Genomic DNA, 13,940 nt, shown 5'->3' on the forward strand with positions numbered 1-13,940 from the left:
TTTTGATATTATTTTATTTCTTTTAAGGATCTAAATCTGGATCCGGATAACCGCGAGATATTATAGTTTTTAGAAGGATATCCGAGAAAACGGATTCAGATAAAGATAGTAAAAATATGGATCCGCCAGATAAAAATCTGGGTACCTTAAAATACCCTGGATATCGGATCTGTCTCAGCCCTATATCCTTTGAACTATTTCAGTATATAGTTTCAAAAGAAAAACAATTTCAATATGCTTTTTTTTCCAAGGTACTTGAAAGATTTAGACAACTATGAAAGCTTAGCTATTTATTTTATTAAAAGAGGATCATCTTTAATATTTACACTATAATTATTTGGAATATTATTTTTTGCATATCTTAAAATAAAACAATTTGTATATCTGTAACTACTTTTTACTTAGTGGATTACCATGAGTAAAATGCCACAAGTATAATCCTAACTCCCTCTTTTAATAACCGGTGTATATTTAATTTATTTTTTGTAAACAAAATTAATCTCTCACTTATAAAGAGCTGATCAAAATGTAATTATATTTATATTAGAACATAAATATAACACATAATTGAGACTAGGAACAATTGTAATCAAATTTTAACAATAATTTTATCTGAAAATTTATTTACAAATTCTAAAGGTCTTTCAATAGATGTTATCATACTTTATGATATGAATAGAGACATTTTTGTTTTGAAAAAAACAAGACTATTTTTGCAACAGAAGGATTTTCTTGAGATTTTTGAAATGTTCATCTATACAAGTTGAAAATATTTATATATCACCAATATAGACAATGCAAAATTATTGAATAGTCAGAGAATATATTATTCATGATTCTTTGAAATTTAGAAAGTACATATTTTCAACCAAAATACAATACATTTCATTAGTACTGACAAAAAAACGTAAATGCGGTTTTACAACGATCACTTTCAGATTCTGAATTTGCCAAAATCCTTATTTTAGATCAGACTTTGAAAACATGTGGGCCGAGAAAAATTGTTGAAGTATATCTTTATATTTGATACTAAATATCTAATCCATTTAATCCATTTAGGGCAGTGTTTAAAGATTTGTAATTAATTACTAAATTTGGGATTCTTCTTTTAATTTTGAAAATTTCATATATATAAAAAACAGAACAAGACCAATGATATCTTGATTCGAAGTTATATCATTTATCTAGAAGATCCCAATTTTTTCTAAAATGTTTTTTTAATATTAAGATCATTTAAATTGGACGTGCTTTGTGATAATCTATTTTTCAAGAAAATTCCCATCAGGAGGTAAATCAACAATATGTTTTTTTAGATTCCAAAAAGAAAATGGTAAATATGAAAAAAACTTCTCTATCATATCACTTATTTAAATTTGAAATATTTCCTTTTATTTCTTTTAAATTTAAGGGTTCTATGGTTTTCTGAGATAAAGCTTCTAATTTTAACTTTTTTAGATAGAAAGTCTTACTATGGATTAAATAGTGTAGAAAGATTTCTTGTATAGAACAAGCTTTTATCAGATCTAGACTTATCTTCTTTGGTGTTTCAAGAAATTTAAAAGATAGTTGTAAATCTTATATATTAAAACAGAAGTCATGACTTATTTGATGTGTTATTTTTTTGGTTGGACCCCTCTTTAGAAATCTTATATATTAAAACAGAAGTCATGACTTATTTGATGTGTTATTTTTTTGGTTGGACCCCTCTTTAGAAAATCATAACTTTAAATATATGTATTATCTATTCAACTATATATTTTATTTCAGGCTAACATTAATAATCTTAATTAATTAAAACCAGTAATTTTCCAATATTTTAGGGACTTCGTAAATAATCTTTAAACTATATTGATATCTTTTCATTTAATATATATATATATATATTAAAAGTTTCGAAAATATGTTTAAAAGGATTTTGACCCGATCAATCATATTAAAAGAAAATTATTATGTTGATCTAAATATTTTAACAATATATTAATTTTAAACATTTATGTGAATATTTTCACTAATTTCGTAATTAGAAATGAAATATTATTGTGCATTAATAAACAGTTATTATTTATAAAATTTAAAATAAAAATTATATCATCTTTTTAACTATTTTATAATCATATTAAAATAAAATTTATTATATTGAACTTCATATGATAAAATGATATTAAATTGATAGATTATAAATTTTATTTTCATACATATAAATAGTTATGTTAAAATATAATATGATGACAGACTACAAGACATATATAAAAATTTACTTATCTTATATTTGTATATAAAATAATATATTATGTAAAATAAATAAACGCAAAAATATTACTAAAATGAAATCCAGTTTTAAAAGACGGATAAAAATTAAATATAAATTAAATACAAAAATTTTTTATGCACATATTAGTTTATCTAATAACTAAATGCAAATGCAATACAATAAATATATAATAAGAAGAAACAAATAAATGTGATGATTTTAAACAATTGATTATTTACACATTGTAAACTATAAACTATTATATTTCAAATATTTATATTGATATTTAAGCATATGATTAAAATAAAAATATATAGCACTAATGATCTAAAATGAATATATAAATATAAATTAAAAATAACATCCGCGCGATTGCGCGGGTCAAGATCTAGTTTTGATATTAAAAAAAAATTGTATCATCCATAAATTTCTATGGTGTAATCAAATTTATAAATAGTGTTCCTAAAATAACATTTTTATATATATTATTTGTGAGAACAAATGCGATTTTAATAAGGATATTCTCTTTTAAAATAGAAGCTTTTGCTTTATATGCTATACGAAGATTAGAGTTGTTTGCAGAAAATGATTTTTCTCAAGTTACTATAGAAAAACATTTTGGAACAGGCCAGGATTTGATGCTAACTTAGATTTGGACCAGTGTCAAATAATGCAATTGTATCAATTCTGTAATTTTCAGAAAAAAACAATGATGACTCTAATTTTATATTTTTGAGAAGTTACTTCTCTTAGAACTAAAAGAAAATCATTTGGGGCCATATCTAGCGATTAAATTTTCTCTTTAGTATTTTCATCTTCACTATCTAAGCAACATTTTCTTGTTCTTCAGAAATATAATCATGATGACCTTTGACACAATATATAATTTAGTAAAATTACTCATAATCTTGTTTTTGTTTCTCTTTAGGGATTTTTAGATTGTTTTTTACTTTTTTTATTTCAATCATAAGATCTTGTATCTTTTTTTTCCAGTGTATCTTTCTTTCTTTTGTTAAGAATAGCGGTGAGATCAAAAGAGGATTTGGAGGATGTTGGACCATGGGATTTGGAGAACTATTTTTATTTTTAACATTTTTTCGTTTAAAAGAATAAATAATTTTACCAATAGTTTTTTTTGTTTTAGGTTTGAATCAGAAAATGAATATAATATTCCAAGTTGTAATTCTTGATCTTTTGTTTTGTATAGACACAAATACTCTTTTCATTTGACTCTGAACTAGATGATGAACATTTAGTGCATCTATTTGAAGGGGCTTTTTAGAAGTTATTGATAAATCAGAGTCATAAGATGAAGACGAATCATCTAGTACAAGATTAGATATTTGATTAAAATTTCTTCTGCGGGTTTAAGTTCCTGGATTTTACGATTAAAACGTCAAAATTTGAAGTGAGACATTTCTTATTGCCTTTGAAGCATGTAAATTTTTTATGGAATGATTTTTTTTTTCCGAAGGAATTTTTTTTGGGTTTTTTCCATGAATTATCACGAACTTTAAAACTCTTATAGTTTTTAGAATGTTTTCTAGGTTTATTTCTAAAATAGTAATTTTTGTTGCAATCTCATACACAACCATGATTGGAGTTTATTTTAAATTGTTTACAAAATGAACTTTAGTTACACTTTTGTTCTTTTAATTCCCCTTTATGATGTTCTTGGAGTTTCAGGTCTTAGCATATACTTAGACCTTCTTTTTGAACAATACTGATAAACTCTCCATAAGTGAAATCAGCATAATCTATTTTTGGATTCCCATGGAATCACTATTTTGTTCTAACTTTGTGTACTAAGAGTGTAGGAAGTCAAGGTAGAAATTTGTGTTTCCAAAACGGTTGGTTGGAATCTTGACGGAGTAAGAAAAAAGAAAAGTATTTTTGTACTATTGGAAATCACTTAGTTTTTGCATTTAAGATTTGAGAAGAGTTTAACAATTTTATCTCTAAGAACTGAGGGATCTCTTACAAAATAGAAAGTTATAGCTATGACTAATGTAGCAACAACATCTTATAATAAGATTTTCTAAGATCAAAGCATTATCTTCGTTTATTTTAATTGAATCAAGGATTTCTATTCTTTGCTGTTTGGTTACATATTTTTCACCATCTTTTATGCTGTCCCAAAAAAACAGCTATAAGGAGCTCAACTACGGTTTTATCCTCGTTTCCTATTTGGGTTCTACAATCATTTGCGTCCATTGTTATTTTTGGAGGAATTATAAATTATATTCAGATATATCATCAATATTCCTTTCATAGACTGATTATGAGTTGAACCTAGATTGCTCTATTGGTTGGATTTTTCCTAGATCATGAACATAGTTTAATTGACGATCTTGTTTTGCCACTCAAGAAGGTATATTTTTGAGACAGAATTTTGATCAGAGAACTCACTGAGGTCTAAATCATGGGATATGGTGTTTATTTGGATTTTGGATGTAGGAGTATCATGGATAACATAATTATGTGGCATGCTACTTCCTCCTATTTCAACTGTACTTTAATGACTTTGGAATGCACAAATGAATTCTAAATTTGTATCTTGATACGTTTTAAGACCTAAATGGGAAATTTAGAATTGTTTGAATATTGGACTTTTTTTTTCTTGAAGTAAATTCTATTGGAGCAGGGTTTTGATTTTGAATTAATTTCTTAATCCTTTCAAGTTGCTTTCTTACCATACCAAGATTTATTTGTTTCAAATGGTGATATTTTTGACATATGTTTTATCATTTTCTTGGGGTCGTTTAAAATGAATTGCTTCATATTTTGTTCTTAATCATTCTAGTTTTATTCCTCAAGAAGGAGGATGGTTGGAACATATACCTTTACCATTATCAAATGTTCATCATTCATGAGTTTTATTGTGATTAGTAATTGGATCCACTGTTTTAGAAAAGGGAAATTTATTCTATTTTCAGAAGCATACTCTTCGAACCACTTTGATATTTTATTCTTGACATATAAATCTTATTAGTTCCTATTTCCTTTAAGTGAATCAAAGCATTTTTTATTGTTACTAAAATGAATGAGATTACTAGTCGGCTGTACTTAATTAAATAAGAATGTTGAAATATAATATATTATAATTAATTTTATTGAGTTTTATTATGTTTGGATATCCATAGAATATATGTTTTGGTGTTCAAGTCGCTTCTTCAGCCATTCCTGCATAAGTTTCCAACAAGCGGTAATCCTCACCTTCTGTTTCGCCAATTTTTTTTTGCTTTGTCAAAGTCTCAACCTTCGACCGAACAAAAATAATCTCACCCTGCAGCCTACCCCTCTCAGACCAACACCTTCTAGATCACAACAACAGAATCTCATCACCTCCCATTGTCCATATTCTTACGGGTCAGCACTTGAAAAAATAGGAACATCCCTCGCTTACGGGCTAAAACGCATCCCGATACTTATGTCCTCTGGTACTATCCATCCTGCTCCCTATAAATTCCAAGGCCGACAACCTGGAAGCATTAACAATCATCTGCTAGGCGCAACAAATCCTTGGAAAGAGAGACGTACCCCAGATACGCAAAGCTTCCCGAATCACTAAGAAAGACACTCATCTCCACCTCCATGGAAGACTTAGGGCCTCCTTCACCTATGTCTCCCCCTCAAACGACTCTAGGCAGAAAACAATTGCGGTCATAAGAAAACATATTAGCCAAGAATAATAAAGGAAGCAGCCCAATAATCTAGCATCGGCAACCTAACCGATACAACGCCAAAATAAAGGAAAGATGTGAGCTTCACCAACCCTTATAAACATGTACCTCCTATTTCAATGACTATCAAATGACATACTATCTTTGAAACCTTTCAATGCTATTAAACAACCGGCTGACAATCACATGAACAGATCTGGTACAAATCTTTTCTTATTAGCCAAAGGAGCAAAGTAATATGCCAAAGGCTACGCCGTGAAAATGTCCCAACACCTGAATTGCAGTTAAGGTTATCCAAGGCTAGGGGTCGAACTACGAAGTATGAGAATACCATGATTATCAGAGCACACATCCCTCGCTGAGAACCCACATCCAAGAAAGCCTCAAAGACAAAAATTATATCAGAAGCCCACTCTGACGTGAAAATAATCTGTAGATTCATTAACAGGGACAAGGAAAACTTCCTTCAGATCTCAGGGATCCCTACGCAATCCAGGGAAGGTAATATCTTAAGAGAGCTACTAGAATATCAATCTAAATGGTGTGTGAGAAGTCACCTGATGAAATGCTGGAAGAAGAAAAACAATTCCCATAAATCCATCTAGTTCTAAAACAGCAGCCCACAAAAGAAGTGGGGGCAAAAAGTAAAACTTAGATATTCTTCCATCTGCTCGGGGCAGTTAAGAGTAAAATTTATTAGGCCTGCATAGTAGGAATCTTATCGAAGCCTATATACTGCATGAACTATTGGATTAAGCCTTGGGTTTTTCCGAAAATATCCCAAAATAGGATAGTCCACCCGATATACACCGACAATATAAAAGGGAAAGATGGTTTATCTCAAAAACTGATAACTTAATTCTCAAAAGTTTGAATCTCTTCCTACACAAAAATCAGGATTCGTTGAGTATAACGGTAATATCCTACAAGGAAGCCAGAAAAAACCTAAACGAAGTCTTGACAACAAACCAAGGCCAGCGTACATATATGACGGAATGTTCCTTCTACAATTCCCTCCTCTTGCCTCCTGGTTAAGCTAGCATTCCTTCTCATACGTTTGGAAGACAATCTTCTCCTGCTACCCCTTGATATATCTTAGTGGTCACTAAAAATCAGATAAAAATGATATGCCCACTGTAACATTCCACGAATTATCTACTTGCTAAGGCCACGATCTCCTGCTTGCGGACAAGAAGACGACGTGCTTATGAAAGCATATCAATGAATCTATCATCTGATCCGTCTATGCGCACTCTAGATCATATGACTCTGAAGCCATTCGTCACTAAGTCCATGCGCCATAAGACATATTTCGTAAACTATTGTAATACAAATTTGGGATCAGGAATCCCCAAAGATTAATATATGATCACACATGGCTCCGTGCCAAAACGACTAAAGAGATGATAGTTTCTATTAAATCGCAATGAGGCATCTCCAACCAGGTTCTCTTACGATCCAGGCCGAGATAACCGACAAACCTCCAAGAAGCGACATCCTTCTCATGCATGTCACCCATGAGCCAACTTCGAAGGTAAGATCTCGGTAAACTATAGTGCAAATGTTATCTCTCGACTTTACTCATGAAATCGAAAGATAAGGGGAAAAGTGTTGGGGATAATCAAACCACGAAGTTATTTGTCTTGCTTAGAGCAGGGCGCCAACGTTCTTCTCCTGCTTGAACAATTTCCAGCATTCGAGTCGTGTTTCTTTTTCTTATGCCTTCAGTAAAATGGAAAAATTGTACTAATGTGAAAACTTTCCATATTTAAGGATGTGGAAGAATTTAATCTAGATTTTGACTACAATGACATATAAAAAGGCTTAAACCCTAGAAGAGGGTATCACAATTATACACCATAAATATAGAAGCATGCAGTTAGAACTAGGGTTTCCGGACCTATATATGTTGTATTCCTGTTCTATTGATCAATAAAACCATGCTTTATTTTTCCCTAACACAACATATAAATATGAATAACACATGACTAAATACATAATAATTGGTTCGACTTTTATGGATGGAGAACAAGTAGATGTTTATAGTGTTTTGAACATTTTTGGCTATTTTCAGATACTTACTTATGACTATTTTGATAATTTTTGGATATTTTATATATTTTAAATATTTTATATATGTTAAATCTATATAATCAGTATATTTAAGTATATGATTGTGATTTGGATATCTTCAAGTACCAAAAATATTTTGGTTCAGGTTATATTCGGTTCCGGTTCTTCGGATATAAAAAATTGGAATCATTCTAATATTTTATCAGTTTTGGCTCGGGGCTGGTACTAATTTTTCGGGTAATGTTTGGTGTGTTTCTTTGAATTCAGATATTTTGTCCAATTGTACGCATGACTTAAACAGATAAACGTGAATGTGGTATAGACTATAGAGATGTAACCTGACGTTACAGCAATATGTAATGCTTGTTAATACTACCCCTTGATATATCTTAGTGGTCACTAAAAATCAGATAAAAATGATATGCCCACTGTAACATTCCACGAATTATCTACTTGCTAAGGCCACGATCTCCTGCTTGCGGACAAGAAGACGACGTGCTTATGAAAGCATATCAATGAATCTATCATCTGATCCGTCTATGCGCACTCTAGATCATATGACTCTGAAGCCATTCGTCACTAAGTCCATGCGCCATAAGACATATTTCGTAAACTATTGTAATACAAATTTGGGATCAGGAATCCCCAAAGATTAATATATGATCACACATGGCTCCGTGCCAAAACGACTAAAGAGATGATAGTTTCTATTAAATCGCAATGAGGCATCTCCAACCAGGTTCTCTTACGATCCAGGCCGAGATAACCCGACAAACCTCCAAGAAGCGACATCCTTCTCATGCATGTCACCCATGAGCCAACTTCGAAGGTAAGATCTCGGTAAACTATAGTGCAAATGTTATCTCTCGACTTTACTCATGAAATCGAAAGATAAGGGGAAAAGTGTTGGGGATAATCAAACCACGAAGTTATTTGTCTTGCTTAGAGCAGGGCGCCAACGTTCTTCTCCTGCTTGAACAATTTCCAGCATTCGAGTCGTGTTTCTTTTTCTTATGCCTTCAGTAAAATGGAAAAATTGTACTAATGTGAAAACTTTCCATATTTAAGGATGTGGAAGAATTTAATCTAGATTTTGACTACAATGACATATAAAAAGGCTTAAACCCTAGAAGAGGGTATCACAATTATACACCATAAATATAGAAGCATGCAGTTAGAACTAGGGTTTCCGGACCTATATATGTTGTATTCCTGTTCTATTGATCAATAAAACCATGCTTTATTTTTCCCTAACACAACATATAAATATGAATAACACATGACTAAATACATAATAATTGGTTCGACTTTATGGATGGAGAACAAGTAGATGTTTATAGTGTTTTGAACATTTTTGGCTATTTTCAGATACTTACTTATGACTATTTTGATAATTTTTGGATATTTTATATATTTTAAATATTTTATATATGTTAAATCTATATAATCAGTATATTTAAGTATATGATTGTGATTTGGATATCTTCAAGTACCAAAAATATTTTGGTTCAGGTTATATTCGGTTCCGGTTCTTCGGATATAAAAAATTGGAATCATTCTAATATTTTATCAGTTTTGGCTCGGGGCTGGTACTAATTTTTCGGGTAATGTTTGGTGTGTTTCTTTGAATTCAGATATTTTGTCCAATTGTACGCATGACTTAAACAGATAAACGTGAATGTGGTATAGACTATAGAGATGTAACCTGACGTTACAGCAATATGTAATGCTTGTTAATACTAGTGCATATGAAACTATAACAATTCTCTTCTCAAGTTTGACTATATGCTTTAGAAACTGATCCAGACATATCTAACTGTGTCCAACTGAATTAATCATTTCCAATTGAAACCCATACATAGAGGTCTACCAAATGTGGTCAGTCCATATTGTAGAGGTGGAAACCATTTTTAAACAAGGCTGCAAGAAAGGCTATCAAACTTGAGAAATACTTTATATATGTTTGGTCAAATGAAACATAATGAACATAGGGATTTTATATTATTTTTCTTTTCAAAGTCAATGGTAATGCTCAAATCACAAAAACCAAATATTTTGTTGAAGAGAAGTTAGCGGTGAAGACACTATGATTCATTGATATTGATGGAGCAATGGACCAGTGTGTTGTGTGGACCTTCTCTGTCTGCCTGAAGGTCACAGCTAATAATGCTAACCTCAGTATATCTTTTAGCTTATGATGTCAATATCTATGGGTATTGACCATATCTATCTCCAACTTCAAAGATGTCTTATATAAGTCAAAGGAATCATCATATGCCTCAGAAGTCAAAACCTGATATTGCTCGGTTGTTGTTAATGGCAGCAATCGCATACTGAAATATTATTTTTAAGCAGCTGTAGCTGTTTGTTTTCTCCATCTTTGCCCCAAATCTTATGAACTTCATCAGTCACATCACAAAACGAACTAGCTTAATATAGTCCCATCACAAAAACCAACTAGCGTAATACATTATTAATTCATAAAGACAAGTTGTTATAAACCTTTTAAACTAACTCATCATCATTACAAACCCCAGAAATGAAATGAAAAACAGTACAAACTCTACCCCGCCACTTCCAAAACATATGATTACAACCATATTAATAAGCATAAAGGATCTAACTCTTCAAGAGGTTCCTTCTATTCATTATAACCCTAAAGGGAAACATTCCACAAGAAGATCTAATTAACATAGTCAAATTCTTGGCTGTTCCATCTTGGAATCCTTATTTACTCCATCTTCTAGATCCTCCAAGCTATTAACCTCGGCCCTATGTTGTGTCGCGGATGGACCAAACGAATACCATCTTGACCAGAAGAGATAGTTAAAGAAGTTGATGAAACTCAATGAAGCTAAGAGCCAGTAAAAGAGATCTAATCTATCTTTGTTTAAGTCGTTATCGCCTAGCCAATCTTCTCTTGTCCCAGATCCATTACTAGACGTAACTTTATTCACGGCCGAGACAAGAACAGAGCTAAGATAGAACCCGAAAGAGTAAGAACAGTAAGTCATTGCCGTGAGAAAAGACTGCATACTCTGTGAAGACTGTTTGTAAAAAAACTCCACCAAACCAACGGCTGTAAACATCTCTGATAAACCGAATATCAGAAACTGTGGTGCGATCCAGAAGATCGAGACCGTTACGTTCTGTTCCAAGAACGATTCGCGTCTCTTCTTTTCCACTAGAGCAGCTGCAACCATCGAGAAAGTCGCAAAGAACAGTCCAGTGCCAATTCTCTGAAGAGGAGAGATTCCGGAGTCGTTTCCCGTGAGTTTTCTAGCGAGTGGAACGAAGAACGTTTCATAGAGAGGAACGACGAAGATGAGAATGATGTAAGGAATGGCTTGAAGTGAAGCTGGTGGGATTTGGAATGTTTTTGTGATGTGTGTGTCCATGGAGCTTCCTTGCTGAACAGAGAAAGTTTGGAGCTGAGCTAAGATGGTGTTGAAGAATATGGTGCAGGCGAAAATGGGTATAACTGATAAAAGAATCTTGACTTGATGGACTTGTTCGACTGTGCATAGTCGCCATGGACTCTCCATTGCTTTGCCTTGCGTCTTGATGCAAGCCTTGTCAAGAAACCTGCACGTTTTGCGTTTAGTAGTTGTATAGTTAGTTTGTTAAATTTGGCGGTAACTGTAAAGAGATTAAAAGACAAATAACCTGAACTTATTACTGTGAAGGAGAGGTTTGACACCAACGAGATCCATTACAGGTTGATGAAGCATGTTTGGGTTTGAAGGGCAAATCTGTTTACGCTTAGTGATCGCGGCTACGAAGACCTGATCGGTCAAAGAATACCAGAATATTAAGTCAAGATCACATGACTCCAGATGTATCAACGTTCTCGGTTTATATATTTACCAAAAAAGAAAAAAACGTTTGGTGTTTCTAGTTAATAAATGAATTTTGTTTAAATGATATAAATGAATTTTGTTTAAAATGATAAAAGTTATTCGTTAGTAAAGCACAGACAAAATACACAAACGCAAACAATCGAACTACCTGAGCAATTGGTGTGAAGATGCTACCACGAGGCGGTTTATTCCTATAAAAGTTAGTCCCAGCAGCAAGACTGATCATACCGGCGGCCATAACAAGGGCCGAGACACCAAAACCGATGTCCATTCCAGAATGTGTTTGCACCCAAACTAAGAGTGTGAGTGCAATAAGCTGACCCATTGAGAAGGCGAAGTAAGCCGCATTAAAGAAACTTGATAGCTTTCTTAAATCCTTTCTTTGAAACTGGTCTGCACCGTGAGAGATGATGTTCGGTTTGAGACAGCCGCTCCCTAAGGCCACCAAACAGAGTGCTGCGTAGAGTGTAGCTGCCTTGTAACCATTTGCCTCTAAGCAATGTGTTGTGGTGTTCTTCATGTTGCATTCTGGTGGTCTTAGCTGGGGAAGATGAGCTTGGACTGACAATAATATGAACCCCTGTTTCATTGATGTACATGTTTTTTTGTCAGCTAGCTAGAATTTACTTTTAAGTTTGTCAAACAAGACACAAATATGACTATCTTTCGTAACTAAAATATTAGAAAGTTACATCCATATTGTGTAAAGTGGACTCATAACATGCTTTTAACCTGACCAGTATGTTACTGGAGTTTTCATGTCGCCTAAGATGTAAGCCGTAAATTTTGTTACTAGACTATTCTGTTACACTGTTTTTTGGATGTCACTATTGTGCGATACTAAATACTTATAACATATAATATAACGTAATAAGTTAAAATCATTTTTTATAAACCATTTGCTTTTCCAAAGAACCGAAAGTTTAAACAAGTTAATTCACTTTAGTTAGAAACTTTACGTTAAAGTTTTCGACTTTTGTCTAAATATACTTCTAATAGCACGTTTTTAGTCAAAAGTTACTAGTTAGAGAAGAAAGTGATGTAGATTGTAGAATATTCAGTAGCATCTCTCAAAGAAAATAATGAGAAAGGAAAAGAGAGCTAGACATGGAGAGAACATACAGATATTTCTATGACGCCGAAGATGAGCATGGTGCGAAAGCTTCCAAGGTATGAATCAGAGAGGAAGCCACCAAGAAGCGAGAGGAGAAACACCGTTCCTACGAAGTTAGTCACCAGGTTTGCGGCTTTGGACAAAGGGAAATGCATCTCATTGAAAACGTATGTGATCAAGTTGTTCCCAACAGCCGCAATCGCCATCATCTCAAAGGCCTGTAGGCCTGAGCATATACACACAACCAACCAATTTAAGATAACATGGACCGAGCCAACCATACGCAACATGCTCTAGTCGATACGAGGATATACATAAGTTAATATTGACGAGAGCAGGAAGGATACCTAAGACAAATAGAGCAGCTCTCGTACCACCATGCTTGTCTTGCCTGCATGGTCGACCTCGAAAATCAACGCAGAGATCGTCTGATGATTCCTCGGACGTGTGTAGTCCTCTTTTAGGTTCTTCAGATAAATCATGAACATCCATGGCTCTTTCTGTTTTTCTTGTATTATAGCAACAGTAGGAAAATAAAAGTTTGGCTTTAGAAGAAGTTGGCACAAAACTAAATAAAAGAGGTGGGCAGCGGGAGGTACTTATAATGTCTTGGTCATTCATTACTAGAATAGAAGTCAGGAGAGAGAGAGAGAGACTAGAAAATATTATCCAATCAAAAACCTTCTCATTTATATTTTGATTTTATAAGATTTTTAGCGTAAATTATTAATTTAAAAAATAAATCTGTAGCAGAAAATGTAGTATCCATAATAACTATCAAAGAGTTATGAAAATTAATATACAGCTACTAAACTGAAACTATTAAGATAGTCAACAAAATAAAAGGTTGACAAAATGGAAGAGCAATTATATTTCCAAACAAAAACTATAAAATAATTTTAAATTATGTTTTATCTGTTTAAATCAATTAAAATACTACTACTATATTATATTATAAT

General features: G+C 32.5%; 1 protein-coding gene across 1 annotated transcript; it reads right to left on the reverse strand.

The window, feature by feature from the left end:
* Nucleotides 1–10,425: 10,425 nt before the first annotated feature.
* Nucleotides 10,426–13,537, reverse strand: LOC108840908 (protein NRT1/ PTR FAMILY 4.4). The gene is made up of 5 exons (XM_018613714.2): nucleotides 13,329–13,537; nucleotides 12,990–13,207; nucleotides 12,016–12,447; nucleotides 11,674–11,792; nucleotides 10,426–11,592 (listed from the first exon to the last, which is right to left on the reverse strand). The coding sequence occupies exons 1-5, from the start codon at nucleotides 13,471–13,473 to the stop codon at nucleotides 10,704–10,706; spliced, it is 1,803 nt and encodes a 600-aa protein (XP_018469216.1). The 5' UTR covers nucleotides 13,474–13,537; the 3' UTR covers nucleotides 10,426–10,703.
* Nucleotides 13,538–13,940: the final 403 nt, after the last annotated feature.

The sequence above is a fragment of the Raphanus sativus genome, chromosome 1 (assembly GCF_000801105.2).
Source record: "Raphanus sativus cultivar WK10039 chromosome 1, ASM80110v3, whole genome shotgun sequence".
NCBI classification, from domain to species: domain Eukaryota; kingdom Viridiplantae; phylum Streptophyta; class Magnoliopsida; order Brassicales; family Brassicaceae; genus Raphanus; species Raphanus sativus.

Excerpts from the sequence above, each read along its gene's own strand:
- LOC108840908 (XM_018613714.2), bottom strand. The coding sequence starts at position 13,473 with ATGGATGTTCATGATTTATCTGAAGAACCTAAAAGAGGACTACACACG. Across the intron at positions 11,793-12,015 it reads TCTTCACACCAATTGCTCAG|GTCTTCGTAGCCGCGATCAC; the intron begins GTAGTTCGATTG and ends TTGACCGATCAG. Across the intron at positions 11,593-11,673 it reads CTTCACAGTAATAAGTTCAG|GTTTCTTGACAAGGCTTGCA; the intron begins GTTATTTGTCTT and ends CAAAACGTGCAG.